Consider the following 21,164-nt stretch of genomic DNA (forward strand, 5'->3'; position numbering starts at 1 on the left):
ATTTTACTCTGTTCACTATAACCAACTGGAACATGACGTGGAATTGCACGTAACTAAACTGTTTCCACCTCCCCCCTCCCCCCCCCAAAAAATGAGTTTAATTAATTCTTGCTCTCTTATCTTTGTAGTAATCAAGATAATATGCTTGTTACAGCAGCAGAAAGGCAGAAAGATTGTTAAGTTTTCCGTAAAATAATACCGTACTTTTTTTTTTTTTTTAAAGAGCTATGGCTCTTAAAATTACGGGGAGGGGGTGCAGTGCGCTGAAATGTGGGTTAAGGTAAAATTGAAAAGTTGCAAAATGACCAAAATTTGGTATTTGACTCAATTTGTTTCTTTGCGGATGAGAGAAATTCCTAATGTCTCTGGTAGTTATGCACGCTAATATCAGCATAAATATGTATTTAAACAAACGTATTTCATGTACAAGCAAACAAACCGTGTCTGTTGAACAGCCATTGCTGGCTTCTTAATTTGCAGCCTTTCGTGGACAATGGACAACTTTGAGGGGGTTTCTCGGTCTGATCAGATACCCTGAGCTTGTATCGGACCTTCTCATAATACTTTGTTGGATACTCTGTGACGTTTGCCTGTGATCCTGCATATAGCAGGCACCCATGATGTCACGGTTTATTGCCACTTGGTCTGATTTCAGATGGTCTACTTCTGAGTTCGTGTAACACCACTACGGCTATTAAAACTCATTTGGTCTACTATCAATTTCGTCTAATGCCCGTTTTGTCTAATCCTCATTATAGGTTATAGGTATTGTCCAGTTTGGCTAATTATCATTTCGTCTAATGACCACATGTTCTCATTGCAATTTTGACTCCTTGGATCCCCCCCCCCCCGTTTTGTGTAATAAACTGTGAGTATTGGGTATAACAATTTGGAAGTAGACCAACTGGTAATGAGGCTAAAGGCCGTGTCGCACCTTTCCAGGCAAGCCTTGCGAGCGACTTGCGAAGAACAATTTTTACTACCCGGAGGTCCCCGCAGATGACCCACACATGACAGTAACTTGCACGCATCTCACCCGTAGTCGCCCGGATGTGGCGCACGCAAATCCTTTTTACCCGCAAACATGTATAGGCCTTGTCACACCTTTCCGGGCAAGGTACGTGGGCTTGTTGCGTATGGGAAGTTTCCAGCATACTGGACAATTTATGAGGATCGAGGACAAGAATTTAGGCGAGTTTTGCATGTGCCTTACTTGTTGGACGCGTGCTACTTAAGTTCTAAAGTTGCGGGTATTCTGTGTGACCTGCGTGCCAGGCGCGTGGGGGCTGACAGCTCAGTGAAGGAATTCTTCTGAAGGAATGGCAGAAGTCCCACAGAATGTCATTATCTTGGCCGCATGCGGGGACTGCGAAGTACCTGCGTGGGAGTTGCCTGCGAGGTGCTGCTGCTAAGGGCCTCCTACTGGTGTTCTGCGTGGACCTCCGCGGGCAATCCCCGCGACTCACCCAGAAAAAGTTTTGGTCATGCTCAAAACTTGGCTGCGGGAAAATGGGACTTGCGTGCGCACCTTCGGGCAACTACAGGCGAGATACGCGTTAGGTACTGTCAGGTGCGGGACAACTGCGGAGAGCTCCGGGTAGCAAATTTGTTTCCCCGCAAGTCAACTCGCAAACTTCCCCAGATACGGTATGACAAGGCCTTGGTCATGCTCAAAAACTTGTTCCGAGTGACTCGCCGGGAGCAACGCAGGTACTTCGCAGTACCCGTAAGTCGCTCGTAATAGAAAACGGATCGGTTTCAAAGTTCTCACGCAGGTCACACGGAATACACGCAAGTAGAAGGTAAGTAGCAGGCGTCTATAATAGCAGGCAAGACACAAGTGTGAAACTCACAAACATCCTTGACCGCCCGCAGAAAATTCTCCTGCGTGCTTGAAAAATCCCTACTCGCAACAAGCCCGCGTAGCTTGCCCGGAAAGGTGTGACACGGCATAAGTGGCAATTTGACTAATGAAGATTATAGACGTACTGGTTGTAGACGAAACGGGATTAGAAGATATGGGTTGAGACTAAGTGGCTATTAGACGAAGTGGGAGTTGACCAAGTGATAGATCACCGATGTCTTACTGTTCCGTTGTGATCTTTGGACGTCCGCTCCTGGGTCAGTCCCTAAACAGACATCTCCTCTTGCTTGAATTTTTGTTTCTATTTGATGATGGTCCCAGGGCTTACTCTAAGTTTCTCAGCAGGTGGCATGATGAACAATCAAATACAAATTAAGCTATCAATATTGCCTGGCAAGGCACCACTAAAAGATTGAATATCTAAGAGTTCTATCGAAATGGACATTTATGGCTGACCAGCTGAGAACGAAAGACAATGAATATTCCATGTTCTTCATTAACTCTTCATGGCGACTGGTGTTTATTTTGCAACTTTTGAATTTAGACATTATCCCATATTGTAGGATACTACTCATTCCCCTATTGCATAATCATAACAAGTAGGCACAAAGTTTCAAAGAAAACTAGAGATTGTAATTTGTCATCACTGACAAATTAAGGTGATCCGATTCTTTTTTTAAATCAATGATTCGAGTCCTGATACTGCAAAGTCTCAGCTACAACATATTAAAATCTGAGAGAAATTCACCGAAGCATAAGTAAGATAGTGCTTGATAAAGAGAGTCATGTCAATTTTCACATCTAAAAAATTCCCTCCCATAGAGATAACACGTCATAGCGAAGATAGAAAAAGAAGTACATAATTATGACCTTTGACCCCACTTTGCACAGACAAGATGGCATCTGAGCAAAAAGTGGTTATTTTATGAAATGATCCCTGTAACATGGTCTTTACGTGTACAAAATATGGGAAAGATAGGACATGTATTCACCAAGATACAGGATGAAACATGTATGACCTTTGACCCTAATTTACATACCCAAGATGGCGTCTGATCAAGTAGTTGTTATTTTATGAAATAATGTTCGTGACATGAACTAAACATGTGCAAAATATGGTGGTGATAGGGTATGTTTTTCTTGAGTTATTGCACATAAAGTTGCAAAAAGAAAGAAATATTTCAATACATCGAAGATAAACTTTAATTTAAACCAAGTTTTTTCACGTAATCCCGACAACGTATGAAAAAACGAAGGGCACACTAACGATAGCGCTACGTCTCAGCTACAACATATTAAAATATTAGAGAAATTCACCGAATCATAAGTGAGCTAGTGCTCGATAAAGATAGTCATGTCAATTTTCATTTCCATAAAAATTGCACTCCCATAGAGATTACACGTAAACTGGTCAAATTTGACAAGGTTACCTTCAATTCATTTTTTCGAGGTGATGTCGTCATCTAATCAAAATTGTGTAATTAAATTCATGAAAGATCAATTCATAAGCTACAACATATTGAAATTTGGGTGAAAATTGGCAAAGGATAAGTGAGATACGCTCCAGTAAACTTGAAATTTGATGACGTCATTTTGAAAATTTACTTTTTTTATTTTATTAAGAAATTTGATATCTTTTAATCATTTTGTCAGCATAGCCAGCCTATGAAATGACATGTACAACTCATCAGCTTTCAGAATATGTAAAGAAAATGGGGGGTCACCGTCCATCCTGACGAGTAAAATCCGATTTAGAATTGGCGTTTTTTTGGCATAGTTGCACTGTGTATCCCCATTGACGCACGCGCGGAATTTCAACTTTGACGGGCCCGTATGACGTCTATTGAATCGGATCGACTTGAAACTTGGTAGAAATATTCCTTAACATTTCCGACATCCGATTCGCGTGAAAAAATTGAAAATTTCAATTTCATATTAGCTGTGCGTGCGAATATGTGCGCGCGCGTACGCGTCCGTCCAATTTTTTCAATTTTTCAAAAAATGCTGCAAATGGTCTGAAACGTGTGCAAAAAAATTTGAGCTCAATTTGAGCAAACAAATATTTCAACGCGCGCGTACGCGCGCGTTTTGTGATAAAAATGAATTTTGAGAATATGAGTAGAATTCGCTTGACTTGAAATATATGTGACGTAAATTTCATTGAAATATTCCATTCCATTAATGAGATATGCATGAAAATGTGTTTTATATAATGACGTCATAGTGACGTCACGGTCGACTGATCACTATGATTTTACTTGCGCTGTTGTCTTTGCGACATGATACATATATGGTATAAGTTTGACATTGATAGGCAATGCACTTTCTGAGCTAACCTCTGCACAACTTTTGTCCAGAAAGAAAGAAAGAAAGAAAGAATCCGTACAGATACAATAGGTGATCCGAGAGGATTCTCGGATCACCTAATGAAATAATCTTTCCCATGGTGTTACCATGCTTGTATTGATTGTTATATTAAAGACAAGGTACAAATATCCATTTTTAGTATTTTATATCGAAATATCCAGAAGGACGCACGTTTCATATACATACTTAATATTTTTTTTAAAGGTAACTGTAAAATATAGCTTATATCGAACTTTATCATAAACCTTTTTTTTTTTTCAAACAGATTTGTTTTGTTGTAAGTTCACTCATTTTGTTCTGTGGAGAGGGAATGGGAGAAACAAATTAGCCGATAACGAAAGGTACAAAACTTTGTCAACTGCATGTAAAAATAATGAATATATCAAAGGACATCAAGGTAATATTATAATGAATTAGAAAGGGATGATACACAATAAATCATTAGGTATTATAGTTCAAAATATACAAATGGAAATCATGTGATGATTGTTTAAAACAAGGGTCAGCATTCACGCCAGAAATCATAATCATTCCAACTCTTAAGATGCGCATATCTATAGATGGAGGCTTTTTGACCTCGTCAACGCTATAGCCAGCTTAACTTCTTAAAACATATAGGCGCCTAAATATATACAAAAAAATCCCAAGAACAATCAAAATAATGTAAAGGATCATTTAGAAGCCTTCAGATAACTCGCCCCAGAACTTCGACTCTCATGGATACATAGTTCATGAACGTGATTGGATGGATCCTGACGTAACGCGCCCTCAATGGGTTAGGTAGTAACGAAGTCACGTGAGTATTTCTCTCATAATTGGCTGGGTACACCTGGGATATCAATGTCACACACACACAAGAGAAAAAAAAAGTAACATCTGATATTATTGAGAAAGAAAACATAATATTGTTAACCAAATTTTACAAAGTCAATGCGAAATTTATTCTCACTGCAGTTGTAAAGGCAACTATATCATTCTCAGTGAAGAAACAGCAGATATATATATTTACATTTTCCCGGTGTTCTGTAGTTTGAGAGCTGCCGTAGTATCATAGTTGATCATCGTTCAAGTAATTTTGAGCATGATGGGAGTAAAAGTAATAAAAAAGCATCAATTATTGTGCAAGTCTGAACATTATTCTTACCTTGGGTCCATTGGACAGCGGGTCGATTGCAAAAATCCAGTCGATATCATTCAAGGACGTGGAGATGTGAATGGATGTCACCCACCGTTCAGTGTTTGCTCTGCCTTGAGTTATCACACCTGTGACCATGAACACTTCACCGAGGTCAATCTAAAATACAAATGTTTGCAAAAGAAAAAATACAAACACAACAGAAATGCAACACAGGTTCAATAATGTGAAAATAATTTGAAATTGACCAAAAGTACATGCTGCGTCTTATGCATTACCAGAACGATTTCCACGATATCAAAAGGATTACTGTTTTTTTTTCCTCCAATTTCAAATTTGTTCACCGAGGAAACATTACTTTAAAGCCTGTATGAACGTAGTTTTTCCCCCGTTTGAATGATGTGATTGTTGACGGACATTTCGACATTTCTTATTATAATCATAATAAAAATGATTATGAATGTTTAGGTTGGATATATTGCTACTGTACCTTTAAATAAATGAAAAGGATGGACGCGTGGAGGTTAAGTAATTCGTGACTCTAGGTAAAGGATATTGGCTAAATGACAAATTGCTCTGCATCATGGGAAATCATGGGCATACGTACTCGAGGAGGATTCGGACCTACGACCTCCTAATCACTGGAGAGGTGTCTTACCCACTTGACCACCAAGCTTCCGCCCGACAGTCAGTGCTAATTTTAATCTTTATAGCATGCTGCGAGTATACTGCGTAATCGTTCAAATTGATCAAATTCTTGTTGTTATTGACAATTCTACGCAAAAAATTATGGCTGTTAGGTATTGTACGTTTATTGCTCAGAGGACACCGATGTTATCTCATTTTTTAGATTGATCAAACAGTCGAGGAACTTGCAAAGAAAAAATACAGAATGACATAGCTTGTGGATGTGTATTGTCTCAGAAGAATTAACTTTTTTTTTGGAAGGAAACTACATATTAGTAATTGCAAAAAAAAATAATTTAGAGGTCATTGTACATATTGTAATTTCTCAAAATATTTTGCGAGAATGTTTTGATCTGACTGATCAGGGGAAATTCACATAGAACACAAGTCAGAATTCCCCAATGCCTATGAAAACTAATGTGCTATTTTCCCCATAAATTCTAAATGATAAAATCAGGGATAGCAATATGAGCTCTTGTATATCCCTTTCAAATTAGATCTGGAAGATCGACGTCTTAATAGAAACAGAGCAAATACTGGAAACAGAGAATAAATGAATGAATAAGCGAGCAGTTGGTATATGTTTATGTATACAATCACACACGCACATGCAAGAACATTATGGCATAGATATCATATTATGCACAAATATGTTGTGAACAGGTGCGGGTATAATATGCGCTGTGATTGGTTAGATTGTATCATGTGATCGTGCACAAAAAAAAAAAAAAAACCGTCAAAGAGGTATGGCAAATTTACTTGAAATTTCAAGCTGTTTCAATTGTTCGAAAGATAAACTCTCTATTAGATCTACTGATTACAAAACATTTGTCTTTCACTTTATACACGTAATTATGAAGAAATATAATGACAAAAATAGCGATTTCAGAGAGTTTAATAGTCAAAATCAGGAAACGGCTTCAGATCTAATCTATAATGATATGCAGAGACGTCATAACTAGGAAACAACACAGGTGGCACGCCTCGACCGAGCTAAATGTGTTTACTCTTGTACACTATCCATGCGATTTCGCACATGAAATACGCGGGAGGATTATATGTTGGCAAATCAGTGCATTTTTAATGTGTGATATTTTCCGATTTCATAAAAGTGTAGGAAACTATAGTCTTCGAAGGGTACCAACATGCCAGTTTCATATGTTAAACTAGGAACAAGGAGAAAAATTTAGACGTGTTCTCACTGATTTTTTCCCAAAATGGCCATGCAACCCAACGGTCGTGGCCGGGTTCGTTTCGTGCGGAATGCCAAGTATCTGCGTGTGGCAAAACATTCTTCGGTATACTGATCGGAACACTTCAAAGATGAAGGTATTGGTAAATCTGTAGCCATGAAGAGGAAATGAGTTTCCCTTGTCGATTTAAGTTGAAACTATTCTCATTTACAACGATCAATTAAAGCACCAACAATCGTATGTTCTACACAAAAAACTCTTTCTAATGCTAAGCCCGTTTCTGCACTATAGGTTTTCCCATTCATTTTCAAACTTTTTTCATTCAATTTCACAAATATTTACTTCAATTTCGCAGGATGTCGGGAATAGACGAATCTTACTTTCAAATTCGTTTTTCGTCGTTCATTTTCAAATAAAGTCCATTCAATTTAGTCATTTGGCATACATTTTCGTCATTTACAGTTCAAATTCGTCAGTCTCACTCGCAGCACTCAAAAAAGCAGGATCGACTTCGTCTTTTGTCAATCATTTTCGTTAAATTTTCATTAATAATCGTCTCATATCTCTATCCAGTGTGATTTTCCAGTCATTCATGCATTTTTTTTTTTCTGTAACAGTTCACATTTTACATTCAGGAGTTAACATACGCACAAGTGCCCCCCCCCCACACACACAGAACCACAGATACAGACACACACACAAGCAATCCGAGTACACACTTATACAAACAGACGTACCGTCTCGCAAACGAAAACACTGACAAACGATTTCTAGGCAAGCATGATTAAAGACAAAATTTAAGTGTAGAATTGTAGCCTGTTTAATGTCAAAGAATGGATAACATAATTATGTTTGCTGCTTTCCAGGGTACAAAAATTAAAGTTTGCTTCATGCATTATGATGCGAAAACCTGAACATTACGAGTTTAAGTTCAGAAGGTGACACTGACATACTGTCCTGGGTTATGTTTTTTGACTGTTGTTTATCCTTCAATCAATTTTAGTTGGCAGTCATGTTTTTGTGTGTATTGTCTAAGCAAATGATTAGGAAATAATGTGTAAAATAACGAGAGAAAGAAAAAATATATCGGTTTAAAGTTGGTTCACCATCAAAATAAAGAATCGACAACATCTGACTAATTTGAATGAAAAATTCATGAAATTGTGTGAACAAGACCGAATTGATCTTCACTTTCTGCGATCCGTCAGCGGGAGGGATCAGCTGAATGTTATGTCTTCGAAAATGTTTGACGAAAAATGAATTACAATGGCAACTGACGAAATTGGAGTTAGGATTTGCGTTCCACGTGCTTCTCGGGACGAAATTGAAAAATAGATCTTTAAAATTGAATGACAAAAGTGCGAAAATGGATGGGAAAACCTATATAATAGGCCGGTAGTAGTGGAGTGCTGGGGTACGCCCTGGTGCAGCTTCATGCTCAACTGCAGCTGAGCCTGATCGGAGGCCTCCTCTTCAACAAAAGAACTAGTAGGCTAGGTAAGTTCCAGTTTCAGTGGAGAAAATATCTCAAAAGAAAAACAAAAAGCAAGGGTATGAAGGCACATAGAACCATGGTATTTGTATCATTTGTTTGGGTTTCTAATCTAACGTTGTAAATGTAGGCCTTATAGGCTAATTGCCACCCCAGAGTAGAGACAAACTTTAATACTCTCGTATCAATTTTGCACTGTACTGTCTCTAACACTACTAGAAGTTTGGTCCACCACTTGTTACGCCGGTCAGTAAATTTTTCAGCTAAAACGACCTAAAAAGAGCATTTCAGCCTCACTGAATCAGCTCTAGTGGAAGATTTAGTCCTAATCTTTTCGTAATTGATGTCTGGCTTACCAATTTTATGAATTAATCCGAAAATATACTTTTCTTGCAAAAGTTTCGTAGCTGCCATCCAAAGTCACAGTCATATAGCACCATTCAATATTCAGCCACACCGCCACTGCGCTTACGGCACGGCAGGCCGACGTTACATCACGCACACTGCAACGTTCAAATCACGCACACAGCAACGTTCAAATCATGCACACAGCAACGTTCAAATCAGCTGCTAGCTGCAGCTGTATATAGCTATGTGCCGTGCCCTTATCCGGGGTGTGCGAACGCACAGGGGTCACTAACACTACGTTGACAGTAGCTTCTGAATTGAACTGAACTGTGTTTTAATTTGGAAGGCAACTGGGAAAATTGTGCAAGAAAAACGTTTTTTTCCCCTTAATTCATAAAGTCGGTAAGCCAAACATCATTCAGGAATAGATAAGGCCAAGATCTTCCACTATGGAGCTGATTAAATTCAGTAAGGCTGAAATGCTCTTTTCAAGGCGTTTCTAAATTCTAGTGAAAATTTACTGACCGCCGTGATATGTGGATCATACTGTAGAAAAACCAGTTGATATGTACGGCGCTGTGTTTTGAAGGCAGCTGTGAGATCTGTGCAAGAAAAAAATCGAAATAATTCATAAAATCGGTAAGCCAAACATTAATTAGGTAGGCTTAGATGTTCAACTAGATCTATGAGGCTGAAATGCCCTTTTAGGGCGTTTTGGCTAGTCATAGCTGTTCCGCATAGCAATATATTGTCATACGAGAAGATTGTCTCTAGCTATCACTCTAGCTAGGCCTAAGTAGGGTTACTCGGGAATGACCATATTTACTATCACCAGGCATAACGGGTACTGTCGTTAGACAAGAATTAAGTCCAACGAAAAGAGACAGATACGTATATTTACTAAGATGACAAATTAATTTTGTATTCTTACGAACAGTCGCAGTATAACTCACACCGTCGTCAGTAAAACGGGTCTAACGTTAGTGATAGTCCGTGCAAATCGCTCTTTAGGCCTATAATATGTTATCAGCACCATTACGGGGACTACCCATGTGGATATCTTAAAATTCCAGAAACCCGAATTTCACCATAATCACAGGATATACGTAGGGGAAGTGTGGGAGAGTTGAGCGACTGGGAGAGTTGATCCAGGCCACCTCACATCTTCATAGTGACTGACAGCAGTCAGCTGCTGCCATTTCTTGTTCATGCCTATAATCAATATATACCAGTATATGAGGCAGCGACGTTGGACGAAGCATGACAAAATGATCAAAGAAAAACCACTTTTGGTCACCAAAAGTGAATGTCCACTTGTCAGATATGTGGTTTTCTCTCACATCTATGGTATAGAGGCAGTGTATAAGTGCAAATCAGTTGGAGTAGCAGATAGCCTGTATATCACTTGTTTCTTTCACCAAATTTCAACATGTTTGGTGCGGTCACTTTCGTAGGTTTTGAGGGTTAGTTTAAATGGTGACTGTGGGGGGAGTTGAGCCAACGTGTCGAGGGAGAGTTGTGCCATGGCTAAACCCTGCATTCCAGTGGCTCAGCCCTCAAGTGGCTCAATGAGTGTCATTTTTTGGTCAAGGAAACGGGTCTGCAACTGGATGAGGTGAGGAATATTGGAAAGGTATGTGGTGTTCTCGCCATGTAGGAGTGACGCCCTACGGGCGGTTTCTTCTTCCTCACACCAAGAGTTGACTTATTATACGCAAATCCACTCAGGGTGCATCTAGAAATCCTGATCATGTGATCGTAGGTGGACCCCAACAACATCCATATTATCCATCCGATGACCTGTAAGTCAAACAGACGCCCCGCTCCTCTGTTACCATTACACCATCCTTCCTTTAGATAGGTTTCCATAGTCATTTTCTTTTATAAGCCCGAACTTCTTAACATGATAATTATGTAGGGCCCATAGCATAGTGGCTCAACTCTCACCACATCAAGGGAGACTTGAGCTATTTTGTAAAATATTTTTGTTGAAGTGTCACCCCAAGTTGTTGGTGCTAGGTGTCTTATTGGGCTTTCATATCATGCCTGAATAGTTGTAGTATATACCAGCCAACAAATAATCCATAAATTGTGTATAGTTATTGAACAGTATCACTAAATGTAAAAATTGGCTCAACTCTCCCACACTTCCCCTAATCTATAGTTGCCTATTCTAAATCACCCCCGTAAATTTGTAGCATATCCTTCATTGGGGGAGCGTTGATATCCGTGTGACTTTCATGTCGTTGCTCAATTTTCCTTCAAAACAACTCGTTCTTTCGAGGGATTGCGATGTACATGTACTACGTTGCATGCAAAATATGAAAAGTTGGCTGTCTGTAATTATGCGAGAATGAGGACTGAAAAACAAAACGCCAGTTGAATGAAGTCGTCGGAGAAGAAATGCAGTTTCTAGATAGTACAAGACTACAAACAGACAGGCAGACACCCACACATCCACACCCACACATTTCTCATGCAATAACCAACTTTTAATTTCAGCCTTATACAACTGTTGCTCAATGAATTTTAGAGCCCGCGGTAAGTTCCCGTTCGATATATTATACCCCTTTCAGTAACCCTCATGGCTCGGACCAGGAGCAGACCAGGAGCGGACCAAGTCGAAAATTTTGAGTTTATGAATGGTTGGGGGCCAAAGTGGCCTGCGCCAGGTGCCGACTATTTTGGCGCTGCTGCAGCTAGCGCCAGGCGCGGACCAGGGGCGGGCCTGGCGCTGATCAAAGAGTTTGAACGATAGCAGCGCTAGCTGCGGGCCAAATTCCTTTAACGGTCAAAGTTCACAGCTTAATTACGCTGCTCAGCTCATAAAGCGTACATAATATCGCGCGAAAATGCACTTCCGCTCTGTCCATGAGGTGTTCTGTTACTATGGCAGTTATCCCTTACTTGACCGAGTTTATGAATTGGTCATCGTAAAAGTAGTGTGGCTCTGCTATAGTTACTGAACGCATTTTTTTTACTTCTTGGCGGGGGCTAATTTAGCTCGGACCAGGAGCGGGCCAAAATGTAATGAATTACTGAAAGCGGTATTAGACAGCTAACTTCAGTTCTAGATTGTGTAGGCAGCGTACGCCGCGATCTGTCGCGAAGGTCGAGTTTGTATTGAGCGGCGCTTCCCCTCAAACGATTTCGTTCAAATTCGCGTGAGTAATTGGAAAGAAGGTATTAAAGTATTAATTATATCCTGTGATTTCAGTGTAATTTTGTTCTACGCCATTTGACATGTAGGAGTATACATGGATATACGAAAGTAGATCCTACATCGCCCGTTTGTCTAGCTGTTCCATCTCGTCGGTCTCAACCCCCGGCTTAACCGGGCTGCGACACCACCGCCTACTTCTGCCGCGAGCTTTCGCATCCAATAACTCCTCCAAATCCCCATTATATTTGCCGCTGTCATCACTCCTGGTTCCAAGATCAGTCTTGTCTTTATCCTCATCGACTTCAAAGCTGTGGTTGAGATTGTCTTAGGCCATTTTTGGGTCAATAAAAGTATCAGATTGCTTGAATTTCATTCACCGTGACTGAAAATGCACGCACTCATTTATATGCAAACAGCCGACGCGTTTACGCCATTGGTATGCGTCTTCAACACATGACGTCATCAAGTAAGTGGCTGAATTCTAGACGAATTCGGAGGCCATGAGTGAGGGGAAATCAACCCATTTTGCGGCCTTTCTTGAACAATTTTTGTTTAATGTTAAGGCCGTGTCACACCGTTCCGGGCAAGGTACGCGGGCTTGTGGCGAGTAGGTAGTTTCCAGCACGTAGAAGATTTTCAGCGGGCGAACAAGAATGTTTGCAATGTTCATTCATGCCTTGTCATACCGTACGGGGGAAGTTTTGCGGCTTGACTTGCGGGGAAACAAATTCACTTCCCGGAGCTCTCCGCAGTTGGTCCGCACCTGACAGTATCTAGCGCGTAGTTGCCCAGAGGTGCTCACGCAAGTCCGATTTAACCGCAGCCAAGTTTTGAGCATGACCAAAACTTTTTCCGGGTGAGTCGCGGGAATGCCTGTAGAGGTCCACGCAGAACGCCAGTAGGAGGCCCTTAGCGGCAGCACTTCCCAGGCAACTCCCACGCAGGTACTTCGCAGGCCCGTATGCGGCCAAAATAATGAAATTCTGTCGGATTTCAGCCATTCAATCAGAGGAATTCCTTCACTGAGTTGTCATCCCCCACGCGACTGGTACAAAGGTCACACAGTATACTCGCAAGTACAATTTAAGTAGAACGCGTCCAGCAGATAAGACACATGCGCTGACTCGCTCAAATCCTTTTTCCCTCAGGAATGTCCGGTATGCTAAAAAATCCCTACACGTAACAAGCCCGAGCAGCTTGCCCGGAAAGGTGCGACAGGGCCGAAACACGGTTGCGGGTAAAAGAATATGCGTGCGCACCTCCGGGCGACTACGGTTGAGATACATGCTAGGTACTGTCATGTGCGGATCATCAACGGGGTCCTCCGGGTAGCCAATTATTGTTCCTTGCAAGTCGCACGCAAGGCTTGCCCGGAAAGGTGTGACACGGCCTTTAGACTAAAAAAAAAAAAAAAAAAAAAAATCGCATTCAGTATAACTTTTTGTCTTGATTTATAACAAAATTGGCCAGGTAAAAAGTCAATGAATAGGCATTTTAACCAATTAATGCTTACTTTCATCCACTTGTCTTGATCATCTACACGTGGTACCCATGATGCGCGGCTGTCACCGCCCGAATTTGGTTGTTTGTCTAGCCTGCCATACCGCGCCCGATGAAGGATATGAATCCAGGACGAAGACGACATGCTAGAATCGGGAATCCTACCATCTCCGACACCAAGAGGGAGTCCCCGATCGAGTGGACAGGACTCGCTATGGTGATTGATGTCGGCTAGAATCAGAAACCATTGTGACAAGACTATCAGTGTTCATCTATAAGGCGACATGGTTCTAATGCTGGCACTATCTGAAGTTAGCGAAAGGCTTATACAAATTGAACATTTGCGTCATATTAAAATGCGTACACATACATTGATATCACAAACAGCGTGACACACAGAGACTCACTTTTCAAAACACACCTGAATGCCATTATGATATGGATGCATGTTAGCTAACGTTTGCTCCAGAGAATACAAAATGCGGTGCAAATACAGTGTGCTGTATTTCTAATAGATTCTGTCTTCGAAAGGCAATTAGAGAAATTGTCTGCAAGTTGAGATATTGTGTATGTGTGTGTGTGTGTGTGTGTGTGTGTGTGTGTGCGTGTGTGTGTGTGTGTGTGTGTGTGTGTGATTGTCTGAGTGTGAGGGTTTGTGCCGGCAGTCTCTTCTGTTTGCCCAAATATTTTTATACGTGTACTTTGGAGACTACAATATGGGATGCCCTAGTTAAGTGAACCATTGTACCACCCATATTTGTAATACAGTCGTGTCAAAAATGGAGATAAGTATGCCAGTGTGTGTGTGTGTGTATGTGTGTCCTTGCCTTCTCCGTTCATTAACTGGGCTGGTTTCCCTGTTGGCCTACATGCAAAACACAAATCATACACACAGACTGTGAAACTCACAGATGCGGTTCTGTCAAAATCAATGTACACAGTATTTGTACATGTAGGTGCGTTATTGTTGTAATCATGTCTTTGTTCGTAAAAAAACCCCCAAAACAACAACCAACAAAAAAAAACCAATATGAAAAATAAAAAACAAAAAAACAAAACATCCCCAAAAGAACGTGTTAAAAAAATACAAGTTGCATACCAAGGCAATGGTCCTATTCTGGACACATGGCAAGTAATGGCACACTTCAAATACTATCAGTGAACGAGTAACTATGACTATAATATTATTGTAATACATGGGTATGTACAACAAATTTAGGTGATTGACAACACTGTACTATCAGACAACAATCTATTCAATCATCGTACATTTCCTCAGCATACTTATTTCATTTGTTTTAAGTGTCTGAGTGCCAATTCATCTATTAATGTATGTGTTCATCAAGAATACGTATTACACTATTATACATACATGCATACATCCACGTATCTTCAAGGTTCGATATTACATCCGGTATCCAGTGGCGTATCTAGGGAAAACGGCGCCCGGGGTAAGCACGAAAATTGCGCCCCTAATTTCTGAAAAAGTGTTCAACCCCAACACCATCCCGGTAGGGACTTTAAGCAAAGTCCACATGATGCTTTTTCAAGCACTTAAAAGGGATCTTTTGAGGGTGATTTAAATGTAATGAATTTTGATAGATTTTGGCGAGCGAGCGCAGCGAGCGAGCCGAAAATTTTTGTATTTCAGCTTACAAAACATGGAATTCTTGTCATTCTTTGCTTACCAAATCTTACAATTCTAATCAAGATATAGTGACGGCCTTATAGATAACGATTTATACCAAAAAACTGAGGACTTTAAAAAATACTCAAAATTAGTGAGCTGAAATTTGTATATGTCCTCGTCATCATCACGTGTTTCTTATCTTTTTTATATAAATTTTGGCGAGCGAGCGCAGCGAGCGAGCCGAAAATTTTTGTATTTCAGCTTACAAAACATGGAATTCTTGTCATTTTTAGCTTATTAAATCTCACAATAGTGACGACCTTATAGATAACGATTTATACCAACAAACTGAGGACTTGAAAAAAATACTCTAAATCAGTACGAGCGAGTGAGCCGAAATTTGTATATTTCTGCGTCATCATTACGTTTTTTCTTATCTTTTTTATTTTTTGCGCCCCCCCCCCCCGTATGTTCGAAACCGTTGGCGTCCTCTTTTGATCCAATCGGAGATCGCTTCAGAACGAATGAAATTGCAGTCGCTGCTCCGTGTAACATTTTTCCTACTAAATATTATCATTTTGTCCGTGTCATCGTCACGTTTTGTTCTTATCTTCTTCTCTTTTTTTATACAAATTTTGGCGAGCGAGCACAGCGAGCGAGCCGAAATTTTTTGTATTTCAGCTTACAAATCATGAAACTCTTGTCATTTTTTGCTTATTAAATCGTACAATTCTAATCAAGATATAGTGATGGCCTTATAGATAACGATTTATACCAACAAACTGAGGACTTGCAAAAATACTCTAAATTAGTACGAGCGAGTGAGCCGAAATTTGTATATTTCCGCGTCATCATTACGTTTTGTTCTTATCTTGTTTGATTCGGGGTTTTTTGCCCCCCCCCCTCGTATGTTCGAAAGTGGCGCCTTCTTTTGATTCAATTGGCGATCGCTTCAGAACGAAAGAAATTGCAGCCGCTGCTCCGTGAAACATTTTGCCTGCTAAATATAAAATGACATGTGTGAACACAATAGACACTGTCATTTTGTCATCATCACGTTTTGTTCTTACCTTCTTCTTTATATAAATTTTGGCGAGCGAGCGCAGCGAGCGAGCCAAAAATGTTTGTATTTCAGCTCACAGAACATGGAATTTTTGTGTGAACACAATAAACATTGTCATTTTGTCCGCGTCATCATCATGTTTTGTTTTTATCTTGTTTGATTTGGTTTTCTGCCCCCCCCCCCCCCACCATTCTCCCTCCCCCCTTCCGGGCGAGTTTTTTTTTTTTTTTTTCCTTCTTCTTCTCCTTTTCTTTTTCTTCTTCTTCTTCGTTTTTTTCTTTTTTTTTCTTCTTCTTCTTCGTTTTTTTTGCGCCCCAAGGAGTGGCGCCCGGGGCACGTGCCCCCCTTGCCCCCCCCCCCCCTAGATACGCCACTGCCAAGGCTACAAGAAATAGTTTTCGGGCCCATTTTAAGAAATTATACGGTTTGGTGGTCCGATTGGGTGACGCGATTTTTGTTAATGTGTACCTCAATTTTGTGTATTAATTTAATTGTGTCATTCCGAAGATGCCCAGTGTCTGATGAATGTACGTATTTTTGCTAGGGTTATTTTACGGCCGAATTCAGCCAGACTGATTTCCTTTTCTCACTGCTAAAATTTCTCAACCCAATAGTAGAGTTTGTTTGGTCATCTATTGTTGTTAAAGCTTTCGGGCCATTAAATATAGAAACTTAATAACATTTGTGGCCCGATAGTAGGTTAACATGTCTTAAAACATGTTCTACGTTTCTTTTTCACAAACACTGGCTGCTCGGGGCTTACAGCCAAACAAGCTTGCTTTCATGTATATAGGTCCAATCATACTTCTCCTTGTTCAATCCCACCTCGATTTCGACAAGTTATCATTATAATTGATGTGTTATTACCATGTATATTGTTTGTTCTTGCATATTGTTTACAAGGTAAAAGGACTTGTATTATCATTTCTGATGTAATATTCATATACGAGAAGTATGGAAATAAATAATGGAATTGAATTGAAAAGCAAGTATACTGTTTACCGATAGTATCTGGCAAAGGTCCATACCCGATCAGCTCCAGTCTGAGACATATGTGATGATAGTACGTATTTGGATGGAGTCGAATGGAACTTGCTGTTATGGCTCTCCTGAAGTAGTGCCTTACCTCACTCGTCATATCATAATTAGCTGGGAAAACCTTTGAGGGCAAGAATATCATTCAGACGATTGTTTTAAAAAAACAACAACACCCAAACCCAATGTTCAAACTATCACAAAAATGCCTGTTAGAAATTATCCTTAAAACTGCACTGTTCACACGACCGTAAATAATCGATACTTTCAGAATCATTAATACCAAATCTATGAATTAAGTGACATCCCTTCCATTTTAGTATGGCATAATTGGAAATACATGATCCCCCCTCAATCGTTACCATGGCAACAAAAGAAGATGTCAGATTTCTAAAGTGCTCAATATCCAAATCTGCTTAGAATAATATGTCAGTTACATGTGTGCCGAATTTGGTGCTTTAAGATAGATTTGACCATTTTTTCGTTTTTATTACGCTACTGGAACATTGACAATGTTTCAATGGGGAAGTGAAAACAAGTAAGTTTGACAAATGATATAATGAATAGTACCTGAGAAGCATTTCGAGAATTTCGTTTCGCAATTGACCTTTTTAAAGTGGAAACAGAAAGAACTGTCTAGCGGTGTGGGGTAATTCGATAATCACAGCCAAAAGACCGCTCGAATTAACGTGGGTCCTGCTGTATGTGAAAAATCGCCATTACAGTCTGAAGTAATTTCATCATCCATGCTCATGTCAACATGCAGGTCTATTATGTACATGAGTCGTTGAAGGTTTTGATTATGTCTCCACTGTTCAGGATGTAGCTAAGATAATTTTCAATGAGAGTAAAGGAGGTCAAAATCGAAATGGGATATCAAGGAAATAGCATTATTGTGGCTTCTGTCACCACATATTTCATACTCCTTTCATCGCTGTTCATTTCGTCACGGCTGGTGACATCTTCCCACCTCCTACAAGTGCACACAGTGCATTATGAGGACTTCGCGCGAGTGAGTGGCGACATAAACCTCGATTTGGCCATTAAAATTCATCCATCCTCATTAACTTTTTTTAAAATCTAAAATAATTTTCTCCTCATGATATATTATGCCTTTGATCGCTGTACGTTAATCCTCTGATTATGTATACTGTCTATGTACGCTTTTGGTTTCAGAGACATCAGACTCACCTTGACGCTGCCTGTGAAAGGATCCATGTATTCTGTCCAAACCATGTTGTCTATGCTGGACGATATTTTATATGACGTCACATAATAATCATAAGCTGTCCCTCGTCCCTGCGTGACGATACCTGACACCAGGTAGTTTGATTCGAACTGAACCCGCAGCCACTGATCTGTGTTTGACTCGCTGGAACACCACCTGTGAGGTCCGTTGAGACGAGCGAATCGGGGATAAACCTCGCTATTGTAGTAGGATGAAGCGGTGATGCTGGAGTCAGGAATGGCGCCACTTTCCAGACCAAGAGGACTTCCAGGAGACATGCTGGGACTCGCTAAGGGAATATTACAGGATCAAATTGTAACATTACGTACCGTTATTCCACTTCATCATATGTAGGACTTAAATATACATATTCTCAATTTAAATTTCAATTTATTTTCTTATTTCTCACAAATAGCACAGAAAAGAAATAATAGCACAATAAAAAACTGTACAAAACATAAATTAGATGAAACCAATTGTACAATAGTTTGTCTCGTTATAAGTCTGTATACATTACAGTGGGGCTATTGTCATAATGCGAGAAATGATGGAGCCTCTGTTAAAGCAAGCTTGTACAACTGTAGGCCCCGTGATAAATCAGATTAGGGGAATTATGAAATATATATACAAAGTATATAATGAAAAATACAATCTGACAAGATGGCTAGTCATACTGCTAGTCGTCCACATTCAGCTACAGTAAGCTTGTCTCCCATGGGATCCGAGTACATACAACTGGACCCCATGGGAGACAATTTATTCTATTAGTTAATATCTTACATCTATGATAGATCGGTAGATATGGTTAGTATATCATAGCATAAAACATCTACGTATATTATATGTACATACTTATGTAAGTTTTTATGTATGTATATGGGTGGTGTGTATGTCTGTGTGGATATGTGAGGGTACGGTCATGTAGTCTTTATGTATACTATATAGTCTTTTTTTTATAACTATACACAAAAGTACATGATGCATTTTTACATTTAGGCCTACGTATCACAATGAATACGGTGAAGTGTTCCGCCCAGAGTACATAGGCTACATCTGGACCCCATGGGAGACCATCTAGTACAGCTGAATGTGGGCGATCAGCCACCTTGTCAGATGAAAACTGAGAACAAACAAACAAACAGACACGCAGATGCTATACTCCATGTGGTGAAACGTCTCACCTGAACAACACACGATACCGATGGTAGCGTCTACGTCATAGTTCGTCTCTTCGCCAATCCAGCAGTCAGTGATATTTGTGGCGTTCGTTGGGCAACTGACCACACCCACTTTGGCGTACGCATCATGTGACGATTCGCCGTAGAGGCTTCCATTGACTGTTGCGTAGGCTCCCTGGAATCCGAGGTACTGGCAGACCAGACGAGATGCATTTGCCGTCCACCCATTTTGGTGTATAAATCTAAATTTGTCTGGGTTGTAGCGAGGGGCTAAGGCCATTCTCCCTTCAGCGCTCTTTCCTCCAATGATTCTGACACTTTTGACGAAAGTAGCTGAGAGAAACGATCATGAAACCTAAGAAAATCCTTCCAATGAAAATATGATTTCTAGACTGCAGACATTAAAACGAAAGCAACATCTCCACCCATACATCTATTAGGTTATACGAATGGAAACGAATACATGATTACAGTTTATGGAGCCTGGAATACATACCCATCAGTTTTTAATCAAACTTGAGTTTGATTAGAAAAGAAAAACAGATTGGTGAAATTAGACTACCAGCACGATAGAATCTACCTCATCGAATGTTTTTTTGAGATCGAAAAGACTACAAGAACATGAAGAACACATCTCATAAAAACAAAGACATCAAGTATTCTGCAGAAATTCTGTTTCCCACCTATTTCACATCGTGGACCTCGGACACCATCGCGACACGTGCAGTTGAAACCCTCATCCGTCTCAGTACACTGGGACTGGTGAAGACACGGGTTAGACAGACAGGCTGTTTCAACGAGAGATGCGAGAGAGTATGGTAGATGAATTTGATTTGTTTTGATTTATTGATTCATGTATTATCATTGTACATGGACATACATGTAAATGTATATATATACATACATTGTCGAAGCCATATATAAACATCAGTGGTTAACAAAATATGTTTTTTTCTTCATTGCCTTTACACAATGTCCAGCAGAAACGTATCAGCAATACAACCGTACTTATGAATAATATAACATTAGGGCTACAGCTTAAGCGTGGCTAGATTTGCGTGCAGCCCTCGTACATAATACATATAGAAACTAGACATGTCGCTATGGCGACTGTTATGCCTCCGCCATAATGCATGATTCTCCTAATAGGTCTAGATAGTACATGTGGACAATGTGTGATTACATTTTCACAAAATTGGCAAAATATTGAAATGACAAGTTTGTCACTAGTGTGTTAAATGTTTACCATCCTTGACTTAGGTTTAATGGGATGAATAGGAG

The 21,164-nt window shown here is 40.0% G+C and overlaps 1 protein-coding gene across 1 annotated transcript; it reads right to left on the reverse strand.

Annotated features, from left to right (window-relative positions):
• Nucleotides 1–4,916: 4,916 nt before the first annotated feature.
• LOC140238632 (lactadherin-like) lies at nt 4,917–18,983 on the reverse strand. Its single transcript, XM_072318532.1, has 3 exons — nt 18,822–18,983; nt 5,376–5,525; nt 4,917–5,060 (listed from the first exon to the last, which is right to left on the reverse strand). Exons 1-3 carry the CDS (start codon nt 18,981–18,983, stop codon nt 4,917–4,919), a joined length of 456 nt encoding a protein of 151 aa, XP_072174633.1.
• Nucleotides 18,984–21,164: the final 2,181 nt, after the last annotated feature.

Source organism: Diadema setosum, chromosome 15 (genome assembly GCF_964275005.1).
Source record: "Diadema setosum chromosome 15, eeDiaSeto1, whole genome shotgun sequence".
Taxonomy (NCBI): Eukaryota; Metazoa; Echinodermata; class Echinoidea; order Diadematoida; family Diadematidae; genus Diadema; species Diadema setosum.

Excerpts from the sequence above, each read along its gene's own strand:
- LOC140238632 (XM_072318532.1), bottom strand. The coding sequence starts at position 18,983 with ATGTCTCCTGGAAGTCCTCTTGGTCTGGAAAGTGGCGCCATTCCTGAC. Across the intron at positions 5,526-18,821 it reads ACACAGATCAGTGGCTGCGG|ATTGACCTCGGTGAAGTGTT; the intron begins GTTCAGTTCGAA and ends TTTGTATTTTAG. Across the intron at positions 5,061-5,375 it reads CGCTGTCCAATGGACCCAAG|GTGTACCCAGCCAATTATGA; the intron begins GTAAGAATAATG and ends TTGATATCCCAG.